General features: G+C 41.6%; 4 protein-coding genes across 4 annotated transcripts; 3 read left to right on the top strand and 1 right to left on the bottom strand.

Moving 5' to 3' along the window:
• The first annotated feature begins 1,620 nt into the window (after window positions 1-1,620).
• LOC139648966 (TNFAIP3-interacting protein 1) lies at window positions 1,621-9,345 on the top strand. Its single transcript, XM_071525245.1, has 7 exons — window positions 1,621-1,848; window positions 4,646-4,796; window positions 5,227-5,370; window positions 5,557-5,691; window positions 5,837-6,085; window positions 6,360-6,485; window positions 7,035-9,345. The coding sequence occupies exons 1-7, from the start codon at window positions 1,715-1,717 to the stop codon at window positions 7,275-7,277; spliced, it is 1,182 nt and encodes a 393-aa protein (XP_071381346.1). The 5' UTR covers window positions 1,621-1,714; the 3' UTR covers window positions 7,278-9,345.
• Window positions 9,346-9,759: 414 nt separating this feature from the next.
• LOC139649097 (probable alpha-ketoglutarate-dependent hypophosphite dioxygenase) lies at window positions 9,760-12,889 on the top strand. The gene is made up of 7 exons (XM_071525415.1): window positions 9,760-9,842; window positions 10,383-10,616; window positions 11,004-11,265; window positions 11,399-11,490; window positions 11,759-11,898; window positions 11,991-12,095; window positions 12,215-12,889. The coding sequence occupies exons 2-7, from the start codon at window positions 10,487-10,489 to the stop codon at window positions 12,299-12,301; spliced, it is 816 nt and encodes a 271-aa protein (XP_071381516.1). The 5' UTR covers window positions 9,760-9,842; window positions 10,383-10,486; the 3' UTR covers window positions 12,302-12,889.
• Window positions 12,890-14,970: 2,081 nt separating this feature from the next.
• Window positions 14,971-17,153, bottom strand: LOC139648983 (glutamine amidotransferase-like class 1 domain-containing protein 3, mitochondrial). The gene is made up of 5 exons (XM_071525270.1): window positions 17,058-17,153; window positions 16,302-16,414; window positions 15,770-15,941; window positions 15,455-15,656; window positions 14,971-15,360 (listed from the first exon to the last, which is right to left on the bottom strand). Exons 2-5 carry the CDS (start codon window positions 16,407-16,409, stop codon window positions 15,168-15,170), a joined length of 675 nt encoding a protein of 224 aa, XP_071381371.1. The 5' UTR covers window positions 16,410-16,414; window positions 17,058-17,153; the 3' UTR covers window positions 14,971-15,167.
• A 1,477-nt stretch (window positions 17,154-18,630) lies between these two features.
• On the top strand, window positions 18,631-23,419 carry LOC139649149 (uncharacterized). Its single transcript, XM_071525481.1, has 9 exons — window positions 18,631-18,685; window positions 19,424-19,537; window positions 19,668-21,344; window positions 21,435-21,534; window positions 21,624-21,772; window positions 21,885-21,997; window positions 22,102-22,191; window positions 22,281-22,403; window positions 22,506-23,419. The coding sequence occupies exons 1-9, from the start codon at window positions 18,631-18,633 to the stop codon at window positions 22,695-22,697; spliced, it is 2,613 nt and encodes an 870-aa protein (XP_071381582.1). The 3' UTR covers window positions 22,698-23,419.
• Window positions 23,420-24,066: the final 647 nt, after the last annotated feature.

The raw sequence follows: 24,066 nt of genomic DNA, 5'->3' as shown, positions 1-24,066 counted from the left end.
AAGTTGCGCTTTTTCAAATCAATGCGCACACTCATTGGATGAACAGGCCAAGAGCTGGTGGGTCTATCATACTCGAGTGTACAACTTTACCTGAGTTGGGTTTGTTTACTTCCGAAGTCCCGCCTTACACGGCACTTCTCACCAATCTGTAATGTCTTGCATGGTTACATCAAACCATTCAGCCATGAAAGCGTGTTCATCCACCTGAAAATAGTCTGTGTGGAATAAACAAATTTTATCATTCTACAATTCATCCCACAAATTAGTAGGAACTGATAACAACAAGCTAGTTTGGTCTCTGCTGTGACACTGCTTTCAAGAGATAGGACAATTACATAAAATTCAGGAAATCTAAAATATTTATTCTATCTAAAGGTTTAAAAATAAAAACAATTTCATAAGGGAGAGCTGCCAATCTGGAAAATTAGACTATCACCAGCACCGGAGGAATCCTTTAACTCGGCCCTGTGGATACCACAACAATAAACTTCATTCACTGTAGGGTCAACGTGCAAAAAATGCAGCATTGGTTTATTTGATCAAATCAAGTGGTTTTGAATGGAATGAGGTACAACATGTACTTTAATTTAAGGGAAACTGTTTCACTGTGAGTAGAATTGCCCTAGTGATGCTGACAAGTGTCACTGATAAAGCGGAAGGCGTTTTGTTCCCATTTATTACCTTGGAGATTTACTCTGCAGATCACATATGAGAGATCTTCATCAGTTGTAGAGCAGAATATTTTCATCCCTGCAGTGTAAGAGTCACAAAGCTCAGACATATTTTCCACGCTGTTTCTACTTCTCAGACAAATTCTTTACCACTAATGGCCTTGAATCTATCGGACTCAGTTGGTGGAGGAGAACATGTAGCAAAGTAGGCTGGCAAATTAATTTCCTTAGTCTTAATAAAAGACAGCTTAGCCTGTCTAAGAGGAACATAATTAACAAAAATCCTTTAATTCGCTTGATTGTTCCTTGGATGAACATGTGATTTGCTAATTAACCTGTTGCAGCCCACATCCCCCACTAGCAGTGATGAGTAGACTGCCGAATGCAATCAGCCCTGACCCCGTCATTATTTGGCATGAATAAATGTTTGCATTATCATTATTATCAATTACTTGCCATGCAAATACATAATCATGTAGAAATTATGCATCTCTATTCTGTCCCCTATCTGTTAGCCTTTTTCTAACTTGCTCATTTAAAAACAGAGAACAACAGACTGGCTTACAGGTATCACTCTCCTAACACACACACACACACACACACAAATACACACACACACACACACACACACACACACACATCCTACCATGATGTATGAGTGGAGTTTCTCCCATATGATCTTAAGATAACACAATATGTCAGCTGAGACAACAACTAGCATATAAGGCCATCAGACTGTGTGACATAAATAAAAAAAGTTCACCAGAACTGCTGTAAGTCACATTGCGAAAGGCAGTCCATTACATAGAGCAGAAACTCAGCTCAGGGTTTTTCGGTGTCACTTCCTATTCTCACTCAGCTTTGCATCACGTGGGGCACGGTCTAGGCTGCTTCCTCTTTTGCTACGTATCAACACTGATGACCATATTTACGTTCCGCCGCATGCTTACAGGAGACATTATGAAGAGTAACATCACCCAGCCTCTATAGCAGCATTTAAGTTCGTTTTGGCTCTTTCAGAGTGTATTAAGATTTGTTCAGTCATGGATGGAGGTACGCTGTCGTTGCCCTTATCCTCGTCTTCATCAACAGCAGCAACAGAGGCAGATTCTTCACCTCAGAGTGACAACACCTTCCTTCAGAGCCAACAGGAACACAAACCCACTGTAGAACTATGGTATGTATGTGTAAATTCAACATTTCACACAATTACCTGCCTTCCTTGAATATACTATGTTTTAGACAAACTGAGCCTGAGTGTGCTAGATGTACATGTGAGTTTCATTTTCACTATTGGCAGATCATCATCTGTGTAATCTATGAAAAGCTAGAAACTCTGTGAAATCCTGAGTCTGGCCAAATTACTGTATATGTTTGATCACATTTTTCAGACATCGTCAGATAGTTTCATAAAACACAGGCCTCGACTCAATAAGAGGAATAAGGAGTGAGTGCGGAGTTCCCCCTTAGGTCATAAAGATGAATGACCGCATGACAAATTGTTCAATAACAAATCATAACACTGATACTTCATCATGAGGCTATATCTCATGAAGTCAATAGGATGAACTATGGGAAGAATAAGCAAAGGAGTAATGGTTTAGTCAGAAAATGAAAAAAAAAAACATACATTTATTGTGGAAAAAATATCACTGCCTACTAGTATCACTAAAGCTTTTATATTTATATGGTTTGTGGTCACTTCTATTTAAACAACTAATATACAAATAGGCATAGTTCTTAACATGGGCCCAGTTAGTGGGTGAATCCTGAAACCACACCACCTCCACAAATCATTAGTTTGCTTTTGAATAACCAAGTTGAAATAATGAAACTCCACACTTCTCCTCAGCAGAAGGGGAGCAGACTCTGGCCCCCGACCTCTTGCAAATGGTGATACATCTAGAGTGAGAGTGATATTTGTCAGAGCTGCCATCAGCAAGAGGGGAAGATATTATCTCCCTCTTTATCATGCTCCCAGACAATAAATTACCATATTGCTGGGGGAAGCAGTGGCATCTTGGTGTCCTTCCAAGATGGCATATGATTGAAAACTTTTTGAAACTGGGTCACATACTGTATATCAGCTGTCAGAAACAGCAGAAACAGAAAAGGGAGTGGATCAGGGAGACGTGGAACAGTGGGATCCCACTGGGTTGACTGAATACGCAATGCTGAGTCTCCAAGACAGGTTATTGGATATGAGTATGTAGTACATTGTGCTCATATCTGCCACTATAATTGAGCTGTCATTTCGTTTCATTTAATTTCATAATTGAGCTTCGGCTTTTCCCTTCAACCTACACTTCCCATACTACAGAACCATTGTTTTTTGTGTGGAATGATTCATTCACATTAGAGAACAAAAAGAGCCTTCACTCGAGCCGTTTCCTGGTTTATAAATTATATGTTCATTGCCAACTATAAAATAATCTGACTGTCTTCTTTTTCATGTAATATTCTTTTTTTTTTATTATTTTCATTTTCAGCAAGTTAAGAGCAAACCTGAGGAAGCAGATGTGAAACATGTTGTTTGCTCCGCGAACTTTACTAAAATAATAAAAAGTCAGTCGGATTACTTTTTAGTGTGCTGTGAACATATCACTTATGGACATTGTTTACTCCTGCAGTCAGCAGCAGTTTAAAAGAAATGCACAGCTGCGCACAGGACACATACACCGTTTGGATAACCGTTTCCTGGTTTGTTGAACCCAGAGGGATGACAGATGCTATAGAGCATAGATTTAGAGAAATATTAAACTTTCTTTTTACACAATAACTCTTTTTTGTTTCTTTTGATAAAGCCATGTAGGTTTACACTACAATATCTCTTTATATCTCTCTGGAAACTAGCACTGTATTTCATGAGGAACATAACATCACTCTTGGATAAAACAAAAATGTCACATTTTCAGGAAGTTAGAAAAACAGGCTTGTGTTTTAGTGAAAACATGAAAATCACCAAAACTGGAGTTACAAGGTCTTCACAAGACAACAGCAACAAGCACCTTACAGATGTGATCATGATAATGATGGCATGCTTACTGTACTATATGCTACTGGTAAGAAATCTCCAGAGGAACATTTAGCCTGTGAGGAAAAATAACTCCTTATATGTCATGTTAGCAGAGAAAACAACCTTGTGTATTATAGGAGTTGGATATGACAAGGCCCTAAGCCTATATCTTCCTATTTGTATAGCCTGACATTTCTCTGAGTTTGTGTAACACTGTTTTTCACATAGCAAGACACTGTTCATGAGTGGATGAAAGCATGTGTTTGCGGGGGAGTTTAGCCTTAAGGGGGATGAGAGGTGATTGCAGATTGTGATTTCCCGTTGTACTTAGCTCTCTTTTAGGTTACATCAGTCCTGTGTTTGTGAACAGAAACCCCGGGGGCTGCATACACAGTTTCATCTCCTTCTGTGTTCCTCCATGAGCACATCCCCTCTGGGCTTTACATCCCTGCTCTCCCCCCGTTGGCTGTTTCTTTTACACAAGACATAACAACAGGATTGGTGAAAAGGAGGCTGATCTGGCTAATTAGTGTTTTGCAAATATTTTTCTTGTGGTATTATCCAAATGGTTCAGCAGAAATCAACATTTTCAAGGGATCATCGCCCCATTGTTTCCAGAGGCTATGCAAATACATCTGATCGTAAACAAAGATTTTGATTGGCCAGAGGAGCAGAAGCAGAGAAATGATTATGTGTGTGTGTGAGTGTCTGAGTGCATGCATGTGTGTGCGTGGGCGTGCATAATAGCTCCGATTCGATTCTCTGTAAGTGCACTCTATGCGAGTGGGTGTTCAAAAGTACCTTGACGTTTCTAACGAGAGCGTACGTGTGTGTGCTTATTAATGGAAATCCTCTGCTAATGTTCTCCATCACGATTTTATTTATGGCACATATTCTATGTGTGTGTGTGTGTGTGTGTGTGTGTGTGTGTGTGTGTGTGTGTGTGTGTGTTCTGCAGGGTAGAGGATGTGGGTCCTGTGGGGGAGAGGCTGCTGTCCGGAGAGGAGCAGGTCACTCTGATCACTGAGAGCATGACGGTCACCTCCACTGACCAGGAGAAGCTGCTGCTCCTTAACAAGAACACTGAGCTACGCAGAGTCAACAAAGAGGTACAACATCACCGAAAACTACAGTACAGATTCTGCACAGTCCCACGGCGCATTTGTGTTGCTGATGTTGGAGATTTTGTGTCTTTTTGAATAGCAGAGGATTGTGGGCGTTGTGTGAAAATTGCTGCTAAGCTGTGAAGATTCATAGATAAAGTTAATTTTTTCACTTTGATACAACTTTTACTTCCTGTTATTAATCAGACACTGCTCCGTAAATTAGAGACATGATTTGTAGAAAATTATTCAAGTGCTGTTTGATAGCGCACAGGCATAGAGGAGTGAAGTGTCTCACCTCTGACCTGAATTTGCCTACGCTGGGATATTGTGATAAAGATGATGCTGATGATGATGTGAATGATGGTGGTGGTGATGACAATGGTGATGACAACCATGGCAATGACGAAGGTGATGTGATGATGATGTGCTGCAGCTGATGAAGCTGAACGAGGACTGGGACCATGTGTATCGCAGTGCCACGCTGGGCCTACAGCACAGAGTGGAGGCTGTGGAGCAGGAGAACTCCGCCATCAAACAGCTCAACAACCGACTGCTGCTCAAAGTAGAGCACGAACAGGTAAACACACACACATACACTTGAAGTTCAGTGTATAGACCCAGAAAAATAGAGATGATCGAAAGCGTCAACAGCTGGGTGATGTCTTTTGCACTAGAAGGTGGTATATGTGGTATAGATGGTGCTAGATAACATACCCCTGGTACACTTGCATGCTATCTACACTGAGCGCATTTGGGATTGCAGAGTGCAAAGGAGTACTATGAGCAGGCGCTGATGCAGGAGCTAAAGAAGAACCAAGACCTGCAAGAATACATCCGAACGCTGGAGAGCAGAATGCACCACGCAGACACTGCCAGAGACTGGACACTGGCCAAACAGGTACTCTGCCTCTCAAGTTTATCTGTCATTAAGTCTGTATGTCTGCCAGTTAATCTGTTTGTCTGTTTTTATGTCTGTCTATATTCTCTAATCTTTGACTAAAGTAGCACTCCCCTCTTGGTGTCCCCTATGCCCCCCCCTAAAGGGCAGCCTTGGTGTTATGGTACGCGGCCCAGACTCCTGCCCAACCGCCGGTGCTCCCGGTGGTCCTGACCTAGCAACCAGCCACATCTCTGACCACGCCCCTCCACCCTGCTTCTCCCCAACTTCTTTCAGCCCAGAGGCAGGGCTGCGGGGCAAAAGCCACAGCAGCAGCACCCAACTGGGAGCACTGGGAGACTGCCACCAAGAGGTGCAGGACCTAAAAGAGCAGCTGCAGGCGCTAAGATGTCAGGTGGGTGGTTCCCTTCAGTCTAGTATCCACAAATGTTACTGTTTCTTTTGTGATGAGAGCAGAACTGATGTCAACACACTGTTGCCAGGGGAAGATTTGTGGGGGAATATTCTGCATGGTCATGCTTAAATGGGCACTTGAATTAGATGGTGAACTGCACCACCAAGTGGTGGCTCTTCACCATCTGAAATTTGCACACAGCATAACAGGATCTATCAAGAGATCACAAGATAAGACTTTGGCCCATTGCCATATTGATGTCTTGTGTCAGCAGACCCAGATTTATGAGGCAGACTATCAGACGGAGCACAAGGACCACAAACACACACTGCAGGAGAACCGGAGGCTGAGGAAGAAGAGGGAGGAGATGCGCCAACAGGTGGCACTACTGCAAGAGCAGGTTAGAGCCGTGAACTGGCAGTGTTTTTATCGTTTGCACGAATGCACACATGAACACATGCACGTACACTCACTCTCTCTCTTTTTCTCTCTCTCTCTCTTTCTCTCTCTCTCTCTCTCTCTCTCTCACACACACACACACACACACACAGATATATATTAATCTTAATCTGTAGCCTAATCTTGATCCTAAAACAAACAACAAAAGATTAATGTGCTTGCCAGACTGTAAAGATAATGCAATTTTTGAGACTTCACCATCATGTATCACAGCAAACAAGGACAGATTGTCTCTTTTGACTGAGTTAAATATGGGCTGAACAGGCATTGGCAGTTTTGACATAGTAACCATATGGTCTCATGAAGCCTCATTTAAATAAATAACCCCTGGGGACTGGTTGAGATGTTTATACACATTGATATGTTGTCTATTTTGCCAAATGATGGGGATGAATTCACTTTGCGCTGCTCGCCCGATGTCTTCTAAATACGTTTCTCATTGAAATGTCCTTTTCCTGACTCTGTATCTGTGGCGTTGGCATTGCTGCAGCTGAAGGTCTACGAGGATGACTTCCGACGGGAGCGGTCAGACAAACAGATGCTGCAGCGGCTGTTGTTGAAGAAAACTCCTCCGACCAAGGACCCCGTGCTCATCCACCGCTGCAATAACGAGCAGCAACCACCGCGGGGAGACAAGAGCACACCGAGCGGAGAGAGAGCTCACACACAGCCGCAACGAAAACAGCACCACCCACTCTGCCCCAAGCACTGTAGCGAGGACAACGAAGAGTGAGAAAACCACGAACAGGCCCACTCAAACAAACACAAACACACACACACACACACAAACATCCTAATTTGTAACTCCCTCAGTACCTTTGCAGAAGCGTTCTAAATACCATAGCAACCACACGTACCGCTCTGCTGAAACTGACAAGTTATCTGACAAGTGGAAAACCAGCAACTGGTCTTGCTGGTGAACCAACATGAACCCAGGAATACTGACTCAAGTCACCCTTTCAGTACGTCTTTCACACTCTTTAAAACGGCACTGACATCTGATTAAGTGTTAGGGAGAAAATAGCAATTGTTTAGGGAAGTAACGTTACTGTAACTTTGGCCAAATGCATTAGACAGTTAACATTACCAATCTTGGTAGCTAACTTAGTTAGTTATGCTAGGTAAATCAACGGCTGTGTAAACAAATCTGTTTTCACTCTTACTTAGCCTACCAAGCCTTGTATTTGGAAAACTATAGCTAGGCCTCCCTCGTTAAAATTACTCACCAGATATTAAATGATCTGAGCAGACCCTGTGGGCTACTGATTGTCTGTCTTGCATGGTCTTTGTTTTATTCTTTCTCCTTCGTGTACGGCCATTTTTGGAAGTCTATAATGTGATTTTGATTTTCCTGCTGTATTGGAAACTTATTTTTACAGTCTATGATTGGAAGAGCCATCCACATAGCAAGAGCTGACCGTGATGTTACACTGTTGACAGCAGCAAGTCAGACTATCAGGCCGTTGCACTGGAATTACGAGTGTCCCAACATGGCCGCTAGGGGCTCTAGAACCCTTCAGAATTTACTGTTTAGTGAAGGAAGCTGAAATATTTACTTGACACTGTTTCCTGGTCACTGGTCCTTGGTTCTTTGGTGGATCTGGAGTTTTCTTCACTAAGTTATTCACTCAACATCCTTGCAATGTTTCTGTTTAAGCTTGTTTTTGCCCATGTGGGATTCCTTTACTGTTCTTTTAAATATTAAAACACATGAAATAAAGTGCATTTTAATAAGATTTTATACAATTTTATAATCAAAATATTCGTTATAGTCTATTAATTTATTGACTTATGTCATTTTATTGTGCAGTTGTAAGAGCATAGCAATTAACCATATTCAATAGGCCTATTTTATGTATTTTTTGTTATTATTATTACATGGTAATTTACTATAATGATTTTTTACAATGTGTCATAAAGTGTTCTTTTTCATAAAATATTTTTCTTGCCTTTTGTGTTTCTAACAAGTGATATTCACACACATACACACACAAACAGTGTATGAAATTAGGTGTGAGTTTAGACCCTGGGAAATGGGAATGACTGAATGGGCCAACAGCTGGGTTACACATTAATCTGTGACCCCATCACTTCTAATAAGGATGCCAGGCAACATTATTGTTTATGGTTTCAGTAAACGGAGTTGATGTTTTTTCTCTCTTACTGGACACTGTTGTTTCCTGATCCCATACAGCCAATACAATGAGCATCCTCAATTAGTGGGAAAGTTTAGTGTTAGGAAACGTAATCATTGTTTGTATGTGGGTCAACAACTTGGTGATGTCTGGATCTGTGTTAATCATAAATCATAATAAACATACCAAATAATAGGACTTATCCATTGAAGACGGCTGAAATGTTGGCCATACATCTGAGAGGAGAGCATGGGGTTTTCCCCTGTAAGTTATTCATTCTTTATCTTTGAAAAGTCAGTTTCAATTAGACCAGCACTCAAGTTTATATGATGTCATTTAGCACACATTCCTTATCTAGACCCTATCCGACCCTGTTCACACACACGTACACACACACACACACACAATATGCAATATGAAAAGTGCCTTTGTCCTATCAATCATCACTCTTTCACTCTTTGAGTTCCTGAAAAGAAACAGGAGAGTTGAATAAGGTTGTGATGATTGGGAAGGTTGGTCTGAAGGACTAATGAGTCACTGTGGGGGAACTTTTAATTTAATATGTAACTTAATGGTCCCAAAGGTTTTATATCAGTTTCAAAATGAAATGAATTTTGGTGGAATAGCAACTGTAAAAATTGTAACTGTATGATTGATGCCTGTACCTTTGCCACAATTTTCAAATAAAAAAAACAATAATTGCATTTTTTTATTTTATTTTATATTTTTCAAAATGAAAGACAGCACTAAAACAGCTAATTTGTCTATAAATCACTGAATATCTGGTTCTTCATGCTGACTTGCACAAGCCCTGTGAATGTGGCTAGTAATAGCACAGGTAGCCCAAAGGGAGGTTTCATGTTACTATGTTATAAACTTCTTTGTATGTTGCCCACACCTTTTACACGTCACAACAGTGTAAAGGAAGTAGGCTATGTGTCATAACATATGATCGGTTTTCCCTCTTGCTTATGTTTTCACTGAGAATTGATGGCCACACCTGTTACCTGGAATACAATTGTATGACTGACAAAGAATTTAGAGTTCCCAACCCGTCTGTGCAGTATATATAATGCCTGGCATGCAGGAGCAAGGCAGTATCTGTTCGAGCTCGGAGCCAGAAAGGGAGCAAGAGAAGAGAAGACCAACTGAGCAGCAGACAGGTAAGGAGCAGAGCAAATAATTACTCAAAGGTTTTCACTGGCATGCTTCTACTGTGCAGTGTGTCCTCTCTATCCTCTCTCTCCTCTATATTATTAGACCAGTCATAGCAGGTAGGATGGAGTGCAGTTCTTCCTTGCACAGGTGGAGTGTTGATGTTTCTCACAGGCACACCTAGGCTAAATAAGGATATTTGAGGTGCTATTAGTGTTCTTCGCCTTGCCTGTTAACAAGGGTACAGCATTGTTCATTTTCTGACCTGACTTGCCTTAGGTGAACAGACCGTATTTGTTTCTGAAAGTGAGTCGTATTAACATGGGCAGTTGGTTCAGAGATAGGCTACTAAGGATACTAAGGATATTCTCTGGGGTTATAATGTTATATTTCACATCAAGCCAGCCAGGTAGAGCAAACTTTATCTCTCTGTCTCCTCTAGACATTCTTGCACAATATTGGACACATTACAGGTCATTTGACAGATCACACTTTATTCTCTCTTTCTCTTCCCTTTTGCCTAATCCCCCCCACCCACTCCCCTGCAGTCTCGAGTTTATAAATTGGCAGGGTTGGAAGAGAAGTTAAAGTGAAGTAGCAGCAGAAAGCCTGAAGCAGCAGCAGCAGCAGCAGCAGCAGCAGAGAAATAGAGATGACTACATCCATGGCCAAGCTACAGGAGACCTACAACCAGCAGGGCTACCTCTCAGCGCTGCCCATATTGGACGAGACAGAGCTGAGGGAGGCCAGGCATGCCTTTTCTGAGCTGGAGAAGGAATTTGGTAAGTGCCAGCGGCAGATGGGGGAGTCTGGGGCCAAGGGAGGAAGAGATGAGGATGGAAAAAAAAGAGGGGAATCAGACGGAGAAAAAAGATGGGGAGAAGAAGTGAGTGGAAATAGTAACCGATAAGTCCCGAGTAGGTGAATAGGGATGGGACTTGTAGTACAATATACAGCCTCCAGACAGTGGATCCACTGTAATGTAATGGATACAAGCAGCTCCCTGCATTTCTGTACAGTTAAGCTTGACGTTCCATATAAAACAGAATAAAAGAGGATGAGAAAGACATGATGGGATTGCAAATAAGTGTTGCTGTACAGGTGCTGCGTGATATTTAGATGGAATCATTATTCTGTTAACGGTACATTACTTATGTCTTTGTCTGCAGGTGAAGAGTACACCCAGTACAGCCTCCATAATGTTCACCTTCAGTACCAGTGGGTGATGGGCCTGGCCAAACATCCTCGTGTCCTACAAGTGGTCCAAGCCATCCTGGGCCCTGATGTCATCCTGCTGGACTCCCGGTTCATCTGTAAATACCCCACACTCAACCCCGCCACTGCCAAGTCTGACATCATCACTGTGTCCAGTGAGAAAGAGGAAGTGAAACCCGACAGACTGCCATATGTGGCCTGGCATCAAGACATGAGGTAGATTTTGAAATTTAAATAACCAATGTCGCAGTCATAGTGGAAACTGGCAATACCGATTAAAGACCCTGGCTAGGTTCCTGGATTAAACAAAACTGATTTGCTATCAATGTGTAACTTTCTGTGGTCACAGGTACTGGGGTATTTCTGGAGGTCCTGTTCTCTCTGTGTGGCTGGCTTTAGATGACTCAGTGAAAGAGAACGGCGCCCTACAGGTCATCCCAGGTACCACGACTCCTCTGTTTTTATGCTTTTATGCTTTTCATGCTGGTGTATGCCATTACCTACTGCCATTACCTACTGCAGCCTCCCAATGGGACCATAGCTAAATATCTCCATGAAAATATTTTCCAGACTCCCAAGACGATAAAAAGGTCTTTCATTCATTCCAGTGTGGAACAGCCACTGCAAATAAGATGTACTTTCTGAAATCAACAACCTGCACTATAAAAGTAATAAATGAATGTTTACAAGTGTGTTTGTGCTCCCATAGGCAGCCACTGCTCTGGCGTGTTGCCCCATCACCTAGCAACCCGCCCTGGCAACATGCTGTCAGTCAATCAGGAGATCCCAGAGGACCTGGTGGAGGCTGAGGATGCTGTGTTTTGCCCTCTGTTAGCTGGGCAGATGTCTGTAAGTTCATTTTTTCGGGGATGGCCAGGTTATTAATGGACTTGAGGACTACACTCATTAAATTAATTATGATTTTACATGTGTTTTGATAGATCCACGATGGACTCCTGGTCCATGCCAGTGACCCTAACACATCCCAGAGAAGGCGCTGTGGCTTCGTGATACGTTATGTCCCCACCTGTGCATACCCCATACAGGTGAAAAGAACCTCAATACAACTTTATTCCTATATTCAGTGTGGAATGTGATTTCACGGCGTAAGACTGTGTATTGTACCTGACTTTTAAAGTGCTGACTCTCTTCGTGTTCCCGGCAGGATCCTGACCGTCCCAGAAAATTCCATGCGACAATGTTGGCCAGTGGAACGGACCAGTTCAATAACTTCTCTAACAAAAGCCAATGAATATTAACTGGCTTCTCTCTGCTTGCTGACCTACTACAACTACTAACGCACTTTTCAGAAATATCTCATACTTGGAATGGTAAATGGTAATTTTATGTTTAGTATGTGTTTAACAATGTAATAATGTAGTATGTTTAATCCATTATGATAATACTGTGCATAAAAATATCAATAACTGATATTTAATAGTTACAAAATGTGAAGCTGTTTGACATTGCTTTGAAATGTAGCATTTGTATTTACATTTAGACCAAAATGTTTTCTGTTCATAATGTACTTTTAGCATAACATAGAGGTGCATTAAGCCACTACAGCATGGTTCATGCACTGGGGATCATGGTTTTAGTGTCCATCTGTCTTGTTTAAAATGTCCATAATAGTGCTGTGACTCTAAATGATCTGTATATATACTTCACACAAATTGAAATTCAAATTGTTATCAAAATATATCTTTATGTGAACTGTAGACCTATAGCAATTGAATTAAAAGCAAACAATTCTAGTGATTTCATCAAAAGCCTTGAAATGTATCAACTGTGAATTGTTTAGTAATTAATAAAATTTGTTTTCATGTACATGCGGTTTGGCCATTATTATTTTATACCATATACAGATTTAGCTGGAGCACTTTTTTCATACTGTTTCACAAAGTTTTGCTATAATTGTCCAAATAAACTGACAACAGAACTTGCTTAAAGGTTGTATGAAGGGAAATACTGCTGAATCTCTGAGATTCACATGAATAAAATCGTTTTCCAGTTTTGCATAACAGCTGATGTGCAGCTTCACTAACAGTAGACTACATCAAAGAAGTAGAAAAATATGACTGTAAATGTATCCAGAATTATTCCAAGGATACTGTAAGTGTACATGTTCTTATTATGTCTTGATAACACTTTCATGAAATACAAACTCCTCACGAGCCATATTAGAGTCATGCTTCACTAGATTGTCACAAACTCAGACTTAACTCTGTAATGTCAATTCATATCCTAAGCAGTATTCTTCTTCAAGCTTGTCTTAAATTAATCAAATACATTAACACGTCCTCACAAGCACAAAAGCTATCAAAATGTGACACATTAAGTGACATATTGTACTCAAACAAAAAGTTTTACTTTGTACAACTTAAAGGATTTCTCTATTTGCCACTTCAGGACTACAATACTTTTTCTTTTGGCTTGCTACATTTTCTTTTGGCTTTCTGCAGGGAGGTCAGAGGTCAGGTTCAGCTACAGAACAGCAGCCCTGCAGCTGGACTGACATCCCCAGTCCCAGTTCGGCCCCTGAACACTTGACCTAGACACTAACCCTCGAATTTGCGTGTTCCCGCAAGCCGCCGCCATGATGCAGGGTGAGCCAAATGAAGCGAGGGCGAGTGGTTGTTCAGCCCTCCGATGTTCCCTTGAAAATGAGGCACTTAAAGTGCTGGTGTAAAAGTGAGGGTTACCCAGCAGGCATTGCGATACCAACATGATCTACGGTGGAGAGCAGGAGCAAGGAGGAGCCAGCTTCTCGCAAATGTATTAATATAGCTCTGAATTAACTGGCTATTTTCAAATTTCAAATTTCTGTAGGCTAATATTTCATTATAAGCACTAATGTAAATAAAATAAATGTGGATTTGCCACATTTTGTTTGAACAATTATGTTTGACAACTATGAAATTATGAAAAGGAAAACATAGTTTAACCATTTGGAAAACATAAAAACAAAACTAATTATATTATACAAAACGGCAACCTCTCAGGTAGAAACAGACATTTTACAATTTTGCCATTCATTTATGTTTGGCTGATTATTATTATTTTTTTTTCCAATCATTTAATTTCCAGTCACGCCCATCGGGTTCTGAAGCAAACACACTAACAATATTGAGCTATATATATTGCTCAATCTGTGCAATCAACCAATGATGCAATGCATGCAGGAGTCTTCTTTTTATGGTCTATGAGCAGCGCTGCATATTTCCAATAAAAATTGAAAACATACGCTGCATCTGTAGCAACAGCTCCCTGGTTGACGTGTCATGCCAACAAGAAGCAATGATAGAGGGAAGTGCATCCCAGAGCTGATAGTACTATTACTGATATATTTACTATACAACCTAAGAAGGTAAAGTGCTTAACAATTCCAAAAGTCACAATTACTTTTGGTGTTACATACTGTATATACTAGTTACTACCATCTCAGAAATGGTTCAGTGTTGGCATTTATTTAAAGATGGTGCACTACACTTTAGATGGATGGTCAATGTTAATAATGGTACTTCATGGTACTTCAGCAAAACTAATGCTGTTCCAAAGTTAGATGCTTAAACCACTTAATGACTGAACCATGCAAGGATTTGGTGGGTAAAAATGCTTATCAACCCTTCACAGGCATTTCCACTTTATTTAGACAGGCAGAAGCAGTGTGGATCTCTCCCTGGACAAGCGATTGAAACCTGACCCACGGAGACATTTAAATATGGGCTTGAGTGACCATTCAGTCTTGCTCATTATTTACTCAAGTCTAAAGACGGTTATATTTCATACACAAATACACAGATATAAGAAAATTCCACCACATTTATGGTGTAGAACTTTTATGATTTCCAGGAAAAAGTAATTATATATTTATTTTATTTCAAGAGAATAAACCAACTGCAATACTGTAGTCTTAAGAGTAAATCAACTTTTATTGAAAATCTTAAAACAACACATGTACAATACAGCATATGATGAATGACCAGTTAAGGTGAGAGTGGTGTAAATGGTGCTGCAACTTGAGATTAAACAAAATGTCAGTACAGTAAAGTCATTGGATTGATTGGATCATTTTGTGGTAAATAAATACAAACATCCAGCATGACTTTCCACATTCTCTAAGCCAGTTTCAGCACCTCTTTAACCATGGCACCCACTCCATCAAAAACATCATGGTACGGAGCGTTGCACATGAAGGCACAGGTGGTGACCAGCTTATTTTTGACATCGACGTGCGCTTCCCCAACGTTCTTGTTCACATGTTTGCAGCCCATCTCCTTCATGACACTGGCCGTCTGGGCATACGGCCATCTGTTGACAGGAAGGATAAGGAAAGGGAGAGTTAGGACTGTAAATCGCACGTTTCGATAATCTGGTGTTGACCGTTAATCACAATGCCACGCACTTTTCACACTCTTTGTCCTGGCCCACGGTGAGCTCGCAGCCAGGTAGGGCTTTGGCGGCGAGGACAGGGGAGATGCAGCACATGCCCAGGGGCTTGCCAGCCTTGTGGAAGGCCTTGATGAGCTTCTCTACATCGGGCTGGATGGTGTACTCCTTCCCCTTCACTGCCCAGTCACTCAGGTTCTTTGCCACACCGAAGCCCCCTGAATACAAACACATACAAGGAGGATTCTTTTAGTATATTACAAAAGTGGAGGTGAAAGCTGTACATCAACGCCATACTGTCTTTTATGGCCGAGTCTGAGTCCGATCTCACCTGGAATGATGGCGGCGTCAAATGCTGCAACGTCCAGCTTGGCCAGATCGGTCACAGCCCCCCTGGCGATGCGGGCGCTTTCCTGCAGGATGTTTCGCTTCTCCTCCGTGGGTTTCCCCTCGCAGTGATTTACAGTGTGCATCTGATCTGCATTAGGAGCAAACATCTGCACCTGGGAGGGTCAGGAGGGAGATGAAACGCAAATAAGTAAAAGTTTTTATGCGGGACGCATGAGCCAGCAGCCTCCACAGCTAGGTGTGTGGGGCTGGAGTCCCACTGGAGCAGTTATGGAGGCCAAGTGTATCTCATTAGGGCCAGATTACCATTTAATTAAATCACAGTTCTCTGGTTCAGTGAAATAATTGGAAATAAAAGTAGACGGTGTGCAAGCTCTTGAGCCTGGCCTCCATTCAAAGCACAAAGAGCTTAAAAATGGGACTGGGGAAAATCCTGACAGCTTGTAAGATAATACAGTAATGTTCATGTAATGATCATTGTCTCTCTCTGTAACTAGGTGTCCAGGTGCTCTTACTTTTGCCCCAGCGCGACTCAGATGGACCAGGACAGCGGATGCCTCATGGATCTCTGTGCCATCATACACTCCACAACCTGAGAGAATAACTGCAACACGCTTCACCATGGTTTCTGTAACACACACACACGCACGCACACACACACACACACACACACACACACAAAACACACATTTAGACATCTGGAGTCTTTCCAAGAGAAGTAATAGGAGGTGCACAAAAGGCAGTTGTGCTCTTAGTGTGAGTAACGATATGTAAATACAGCTATCAGTTCTCATTACTTTCATAACATAGATAAAGTGTTGGTTGCCCATTCATTTCGTGATATCAGCATGACTTAGCACTATTCATAAGCCACCTGGTGCTCATGTTCATATTAAACATTTACAAAGCCAGGTGATAGAAAACCCACAGCAGTGCAGCTGCCAGGTAACACATCGCTGACGCAGAAAGGCCTCAGTAAACACAAGCTAAACAGGAAGAGGTTGGAGTCTTCTGTGCAAAAACCCCACCGGTGTGAATCAGTAAGCAGTACTTACAGCGGGTGTGTAAGCGGACAAATTAAAATAGAGCTTCTCACAAACTTTACACAGCTTCACTCATGCAAAGACAATGGTGCCTCATGTTTCATCACAAGAGTTTTGTCTATGTTCAACATGTGTTCAATGTTTCTTCCTCTATAAAGTATGAATGATAATGTTGCTAAAGTTGCCATGTTTCGATAACAGGTGTAAAGATATTGTGTGTAGTCTCACCTGGAGGAGGTCGGTGGCCTGGCTTTACGCTGAGTGTGAGCGTGCTTCAGAGGAGGTGTGCTGGCTGAACTCTGAAGCACACTCTTTATACTCCTGCCTACCTCTGCTGTCCCCGCCCACACCCTCCTGTCCACAGGCTGACATCATGCAGGAGGAAAAAGAGTAGGCTTTATGGTAGCCTTCGAGACAAACTGCTGAATCATTCCGGTCAATAACTCCCCACCTTACCGAAATTCAGTTTTCAAAAAACAATAAAACAGCATTTAAACAGCATATTATAATTCATGGCATTAAAGCTGTGTGTTTGAGAGCCAATACTTAGAATAGCTTATGTGGTGGAGTTTTTAATAAACACACTTATGTGCATATGTGTGTTCAAATATATTTAAAACCTTTAAAAGTTAAATTTTATTTCAAAAATGTAAAAATTTTAAAAATTTTAAAAATATATATAAGAGTATAAAGAGTGTGCTTCAGAGTTCAACCAGCACACCTCCTCTGAAACATGTTCACACTTGAATGCACTATGTTTTTCATTATCTCAAAGTCATTTTGATCTAAAGCTCATGCTTAAATGCTTGAAATTTGGTTCTTAGATAAATATAAAGTGAAGTTGATGCCTGTATACATATACATTTCTTTCCACAGCCTTTGCCTTTCCATCAAGGCAAAGGGTAGCGACTTTAAAGAATCTGAAATATAAGATAGTTTTGATTTGGCCATGCCTGACTTTTTTGGTCACTGCATAATTCCATTTGTGTTATTTCATAATTTTGATGTCTTTATTCTAAAATATGGAAAAATGTGGTGTGTACAATAAATCATTAATACTAAACCAACAATAGCTTTAGTAATGAATGTATGTAAGTACACCGTAAATACATTTGCCAAGCTAATATATTTGCTAATAGCACATGTACACATACAGTAGGCTATGTCTAAAATATTGACATGAATTTGTTCAAATAGGTTCATAATTTTGAATATTTTCGACATATATTCACATAGCGTTATTCTACTTGACTTTAATAGCGTTTTTGGTTTTTTTTGCATCTATAATGCCAAATTATATAATTATTTCATGATTGAAAATACTACATTTTTACTTTTACTTTGCCTAATACAAAATTACAATATAATACAAAGTAGGTTTTGTTTTGTTGGAATTAGATGAATGGTTCGTAATCCTTATGAAAAAGAACAATAGTAAAGCTATGGTAAATTTTAGAAAGACACCATACAGGCCTACATTGTTGTTCTGCGGATACATAGTATATCCGCAGAAATCAATGAACTGTATAATAATATCCTATAGGGCCTATATCACTGTGGTGCCATTAAAAAAAAAATGCCATAAAATACAATAAGGTCCCAATAGAGTATCGTTGTATTACCACAGACCCCCCAAAGGTCCGTTAAGGAACATTGCAGGAACATCAGTCTGTGGCTGGGGAGGATTTTGTTTTAACGGGGGTTTTTCCCGGTGAGGCGCAGCTTTTCTCTCAAGTACACGCTGACGTCACATGCGGCTGTATAAATTGAAGACTCCACATCCTCAGCCTTCATTCTCGCGATGGCTCACCTCCAGTCGCTTCATTTCTCCGTGGGCATTCTAGGCATCTCTGCAGGTAAGCTATATTTTATACTTTTTGATTTGAAGTTGGCTCAAAAGTCTGTATTTTTTTTAAGCATTTGCCACAATCATACCGAGGCCATAGGCTATAGAATAATCTCAAAACAAACAAAACACAATGTCAGACCTCTACTTTTTAAATATAGCATATACTATATAAATAGGCTATAGTATCCTAACACTGATGAATCATCTAAATCTGCAAAGAGGTCAATATTGGCTGTGAAGTAAATACCAAGATCTTGTGGTGTATGTTTTGTGCTGCAAATGAAATCTCCTTGATCCTGTTAGTCAGCAGCTTTAGAAAATAGATACAGTATCATTAATTAATTATTGGCCAGAAATAGACTCTAGAGAGACTTAAAACCAGGCATAATTTCGAACTCATAAATGCTGTAGATAGGCTATATATTTTTTAATATTTTTAAATTAATAATTTAGCGAAAATTGTATATATAAATGCAAGGAAATAAACAGCGCAACTTCTCAACAAAACCTTGGTGCCTAATAGGTAGATGCACTTGCTCTTGTCAAATAAATTGCAGTGTACTATGTATGCCATTGGAGGGAGCAAGAGCACATCTGCTTCAAGTGATTTTCATTCTTAGCAAATGTTGAAAAACCCTTTAAATACAGTAAGTCTCAGTTAGTTTTAGTCAGTCCCTGATAGAACAGTTGAATAGAAAATACTTTCAGGGCCCCTCAGGATAATGGGTTTTGTTTTCAACGACAGGTTCTCTCCTGCTTTTGGTGAACGACTATGCCAGCTCCCCTGGAGAAAACTTCATCCCCCCTACTGCACTGGGGGTCCTGCTCCTTATCATCGCTGCCCTCTTAGCTTACGCAGGTTTGTTTTTATACGTGGTTATCACAAGTTGTTTTTTGCTTAACTAATTTGCAGATTTTTTTGTGAGTAAACATCTTGACTTGCTCTCTGTTCCCTCCCTCCCACCCCCTCCCATCTGTTTCTCTCCTAGGTGTGTGTCGTAGTCTGTCCCGCACCCAGCTGTTTTCCACTCTGAGTCTGACTGTGTCTGCCCTGTGGTGTGGCTCGGGCCTGGTGTACATTCTGCTGGGGCAGGGGGTGCTGCGACCTGCAGAGCTGAGATCATCTCTGGTCCCCGGCTTGGCGGCGTTCACTCTGGCTCTGCTGCTCATAGGCATAGCTGCACTCTTAGTAAAGAAAGTAGTTCTGTTTATCATAGCTCTGAGCATTAGCTTAGCTTGTGCCCATCAAATCGCCGGTCTGTCAGCCACTGGCTTTGGCCAGTCTGCTACCGCTGCTAATTACCTCCTTGTCTGTCTGGTGGGTGCTTATTTTGGTTTTGGACGCCTGCTGTCCTTCATCACCCACGGTAAAGTGGAAGCTCCGGGAACTGGCCTAAAGGGAAAGATTGAGCTGAAAACAACGCAGAACCAGGACTGCAGTGATGTAGTGTCAGTGGGCCTGGTGATGAACCTGCTGTCCGCCTGTGTGTTAGCCTGTCCTCTATTAGGTGTGGTCCCCCAGCTCTTCACAGGCCACGTACCCTGGCTGTGGACAGCTGGGGTCTTCCAGCTCGGCGTGTGCATCCTCCTCTACCGCGCCATGGACACGCTTACCGCCACCTTCTTTGGCTTCACGGCTCTGCTGAGATTTGCCGAGGGCTACAGCGCTCTCCTAACTAACTACTCCATCCGGCCCTTTTCCCCTGTTCCTTTCCCTGTCGTCTTCTCTGTGCTCTTCTTCATCCTGGCTGTGTTTAGTTGTCAGAAGAGCCTGTTGGATGGGCTCTACCAGCTTTTCTTTGTGGCATACTGCATTGCCATTGCCGCCCAGCCTCAAGGTTTCTTCCACGGAGGTGCCCAGGGCGTACAGGCAGCTATATTTGTGGTGTCTGCCATCATGCTTTTAGTTACCACATTCAATATGGTCGTCACTATGAAGATTCCCACGGGGCAGGGCTGGTTCAAGGCTTTAGTGACCAGGATGAATGGTCTCACTCTCAGACCCCATGATAAAGACCTGCATGCGCCTTACCTGGGCTACTCCAAATATGCAGGCGCAGAGGTGTTAGGCCATGCCTGCAGCGTGCTGGCTGCTTTTGCCATCACAGCCACTGTTGGTGACAGAAGTCCTCTCTCTGTGCTGATCCTTCCCTGGGCGGTCGTGGCTGGTGGGGTGCTCCACCTGCTCTGTGGCTCTGTGGCTTTCTCTCGTGGTAAAACGTTAGAGAGCACAGCCTTTATTCTCTACGGGATGATGTGGACAGTGTGGGGGCTGACACGATACGGGGGCCTGTACGGTGAAAACAGAAGCTTCAGTGTGGCCGTCGGGATCATTAGCTTCATGCTGTTTAACTGTTTAGTGACAGTTGCAGCGCTGTTTCTGAATGTAGCCTGGTTCGCCTACGCCTTCACCTTCCAGCTCATCCTCATTAGCTTCCTGCTGGACGCAGTAGACGCACTGCCTTACGGTTATGACATAGGAGTCACCATCATCTTTGGCCTTGTCAGTTTCTATTGTTTCCTGGCTCACCTCTTCAACAGCACCTTCCAGTCCCCGCAGATCCCCTTGGGAGACCCTTTAGTCAAGCTGACTGGGGTTGGGGGAGCCAGCAGCGCCTGTCCACATGTACCAGCCCGCAAGGCCACCTCTGTCCAGCAGATCGCAGGTGAGAAGAAGTCAAAAACGATTATGAAGTTATACCTTTGGTTTCCTAAATTATGTGACTCACTTTATTTGTCATCTTCTCCCTTTGCAGACATCATGAAAAATGGTGGCATATGTGGAATGCCTACTGACACCGTCTATGTGCTAGTGGCAGCTTGCAACAGGCCTGATGCTGTCATCAAAGCTTTCAAGTGAGCTTCAGTTTTCACATGGGTCCCCTTTTCCACATCTGTTAATTGATTAATTCTCATTACTCCGTAACTGCTGTATTTGACTCTAGCGTGAAGAAGCAGGCCCAGGACCGGCCCATGTCTCTGTGGATCTCCTCCATAAAGCAGCTGGAGCCAGTCAGACACCTGCTGAGCCCTTTGCTCCTGGACTTCATGCAGGCTGCGTGGCCCTCCTCCATCAGCATGGTCATACCCAGAGGTAATTGTGTGTGTGTGTGTGTGTGTGTGTGTGTGTGTGTGTGTGTGTGTGCCTGTGTGGGTGCATGATGGTTTTTATTTTGAGAGTGACATTGGTTTCCTCTCTTACATAGGCCCGTGGATGGACACCTTTGGTTTAGGGGAAGCAGCCAAACACATTGGAACTCCACAAAGCATTGCGATCAGAAACCCAGACTGCGCTGTGGCCACGCACCTCATTAATCTGGTAATATTTCAATGATGTTGGCTACATGTCTTAAAGCCTTGTGAATGAAAACTAGTCAGACCAGCAGACCAACTAGTGAATACAACCATTTTTTTTCCATACAGGTGGGGCCCATCGCTGTAACCTCAGCCAACCCTACAGGCGAGGCAGACACAACTCACCACAACCAAGTTTATGCCAAGCTGGGCGACAAGGTGGGGACAATATTTCAGCTTTATTAAATACAAGAGGCAATTGCTATTTTGATTTTCTGGCAAACCATATGTGTATTTTGCTTGGTTAGGTGGATGGCGTGCTATGCGATGGACCATCCCCAGAGAATATTGCTTCTACTGTGGTAGACTGCACCAAGATTGAAACAGGACATATTGGTTTCTTCAGAGTGGGTCTCATCCCTAAATCCAAGGTATTATAAATTCCCCTTCACATCCCACTCATTATACACAAATTATGTAAATTCGGTGTATGTTCACACTATGCCTGTTGCTATTATTTCTCTGCTCGGAAGGTTCTGCAAATCTTTGAGGAGGTCCAGAAGCGGCACAGGCAGGGGCAGACGAATCTTGGTTTTGAAGGTGATCTCTCAGACACACCAAGGGGAGAGAGAGAGAGCACAGCAGAGTCAGGGAGAGGATCAGGAACCTCAACACCATGCACAGTTTCACCTGACCAGAGTCCAGTCCTCAGAGATGGGTCATAGGATCAATGCATCGCTCAAATATATTGCCAGCTGTAACATAAACATTGTAATCTGATGTTCGGAAATAGCAATTATGAAATAAAAAAACTCAGACACTGATGACCAACACTGTTAAAAAATGCACTGCCAAGAAGATAGAAGTTGTACATATCTTTGTGTTTTATTTTGGCCAAATGTGCACTTTTGTTTGGTTTGTTTATTCATGGATTATCTCGTGACCCCCTGGGGGGTCCTGACCCCCAGGTTGAGAACCATTGTTCTGTTGTTCTGTTGTTTTGTCTGTTGTTCTGTTGATGTGTGAATTCTACAAATGTATATTGTACATGCAAATGCTAATGCATTTTTCTAAGAATGGATTTCCATTACAACCTATATGTTTGGTATGTAATATACATGCTGTTGTCAGTGTTAATTATTTATGTTTGTAGTTGTCTGTACTATTGGTTTGGAAAACATGAACAATGAATATACTGTTAAGATATAATTGCATTACATTGATTAGCAATAGTCATTGAGTGCAAAATCTACAATTATACTATATGTATAATGTTATAATTGAGTATGTGTTTTGATGCTTTATTGTTATCTGTAACCTATTTACCGTGTAACATATTCATAATAGCAATCACCGATCACTGCTCAACATGAAAGTGACCTGAATGTACTAGAACTGTAAATTATGGGCAACGTTATTTATAAACTTAATTGAAGGAACGGATACTGTGTACATAAATAAATAAAATGCCAATAAATCTATATTTGTAAAGCACTTTTCTCAACAAAGTTGCAAAGTGAAGTAAGATCAGTAATCAACAACAAGGAGAGTGCAATGTCTCCAATTCATCCAGTTTATATGAAAACATTGATTGTTTTTATAATACAATATTATAATATTGTATTTATAATATGATATACTCTCACATGGAAAAATACAAATCATATCAAACATCTCATTTTATGGCACTACAAAGTCTATTGAACATTTCCTGAAGATCTCGTGTTCAGGAAAGAGGCTGTTTTAATTTATCAAGACACGTTATATGGACTTTTTCTGCTTTTGATCTTTGTAAAATGAAATGTTAGTTGACCTGACACTGACTGCATCAGAGGTTTTGCAATCAAACCTTGTCAATTGTCTCATGTAGTACAAGTATTGCCTGTTCTCAGATACAAGTTGGAGACCTGCATCAGTAATTCACATCATTAAAAATAACATCTAGTTATGATTATATCAATAAACAGAGCACAGTTATTTCACTACTTAAGTCACAGTGGGCTAATGTCCCAACAGGAGCAAGTACAGCCATCCACATTGTTTCAGTTCCAAGTTTTAGTGCCATGCTGAAGTGTTATCAAAACCAACATGAGT

The sequence above is a fragment of the Centroberyx affinis genome, unplaced genomic scaffold, assembly GCF_046629955.1.
Source record: "Centroberyx affinis isolate AG114_WGS23_722 - 3 ecotype Tasmania unplaced genomic scaffold, CSIRO-AGI_Caff_v1 ptg000108l_1, whole genome shotgun sequence".
Classification (NCBI taxonomy): Eukaryota; Metazoa; Chordata; class Actinopteri; order Beryciformes; family Berycidae; genus Centroberyx; species Centroberyx affinis.
The sequence above is the reverse complement of the archived record's forward strand: the minus strand, read 5'-3'. Positions and strand labels throughout refer to the sequence as shown.

Excerpts from the sequence above, each read along its gene's own strand:
- LOC139648966 (XM_071525245.1), top strand. The coding sequence starts at position 1,715 with ATGGATGGAGGTACGCTGTCGTTGCCCTTATCCTCGTCTTCATCAACA. Across the intron at positions 4,797-5,226 it reads TACGCAGAGTCAACAAAGAG|CTGATGAAGCTGAACGAGGA; the intron begins GTACAACATCAC and ends GATGTGCTGCAG. Across the intron at positions 6,086-6,359 it reads TGCAGGCGCTAAGATGTCAG|ACCCAGATTTATGAGGCAGA; the intron begins GTGGGTGGTTCC and ends TTGTGTCAGCAG.
- LOC139649097 (XM_071525415.1), top strand. The coding sequence starts at position 10,487 with ATGACTACATCCATGGCCAAGCTACAGGAGACCTACAACCAGCAGGGC. Across the intron at positions 10,617-11,003 it reads TGAGCTGGAGAAGGAATTTG|GTGAAGAGTACACCCAGTAC; the intron begins GTAAGTGCCAGC and ends CTTTGTCTGCAG. Across the intron at positions 11,491-11,758 it reads CGCCCTACAGGTCATCCCAG|GCAGCCACTGCTCTGGCGTG; the intron begins GTACCACGACTC and ends GTGCTCCCATAG.
- LOC139648983 (XM_071525270.1), bottom strand. The coding sequence starts at position 16,409 with ATGGTGAAGCGTGTTGCAGTTATTCTCTCAGGTTGTGGAGTGTATGAT. Across the intron at positions 15,942-16,301 it reads TGAGTCGCGCTGGGGCAAAA|GTGCAGATGTTTGCTCCTAA; the intron begins GTAAGAGCACCT and ends TGACCCTCCCAG. Across the intron at positions 15,361-15,454 it reads CAGGACAAAGAGTGTGAAAA|ATGGCCGTATGCCCAGACGG; the intron begins GTGCGTGGCATT and ends TCCTGTCAACAG.
- LOC139649149 (XM_071525481.1), top strand. The coding sequence starts at position 18,631 with ATGGCTCACCTCCAGTCGCTTCATTTCTCCGTGGGCATTCTAGGCATC. Across the intron at positions 21,773-21,884 it reads CAGCATGGTCATACCCAGAG|GCCCGTGGATGGACACCTTT; the intron begins GTAATTGTGTGT and ends TCTCTTACATAG. Across the intron at positions 22,404-22,505 it reads GTCTCATCCCTAAATCCAAG|GTTCTGCAAATCTTTGAGGA; the intron begins GTATTATAAATT and ends TCTGCTCGGAAG.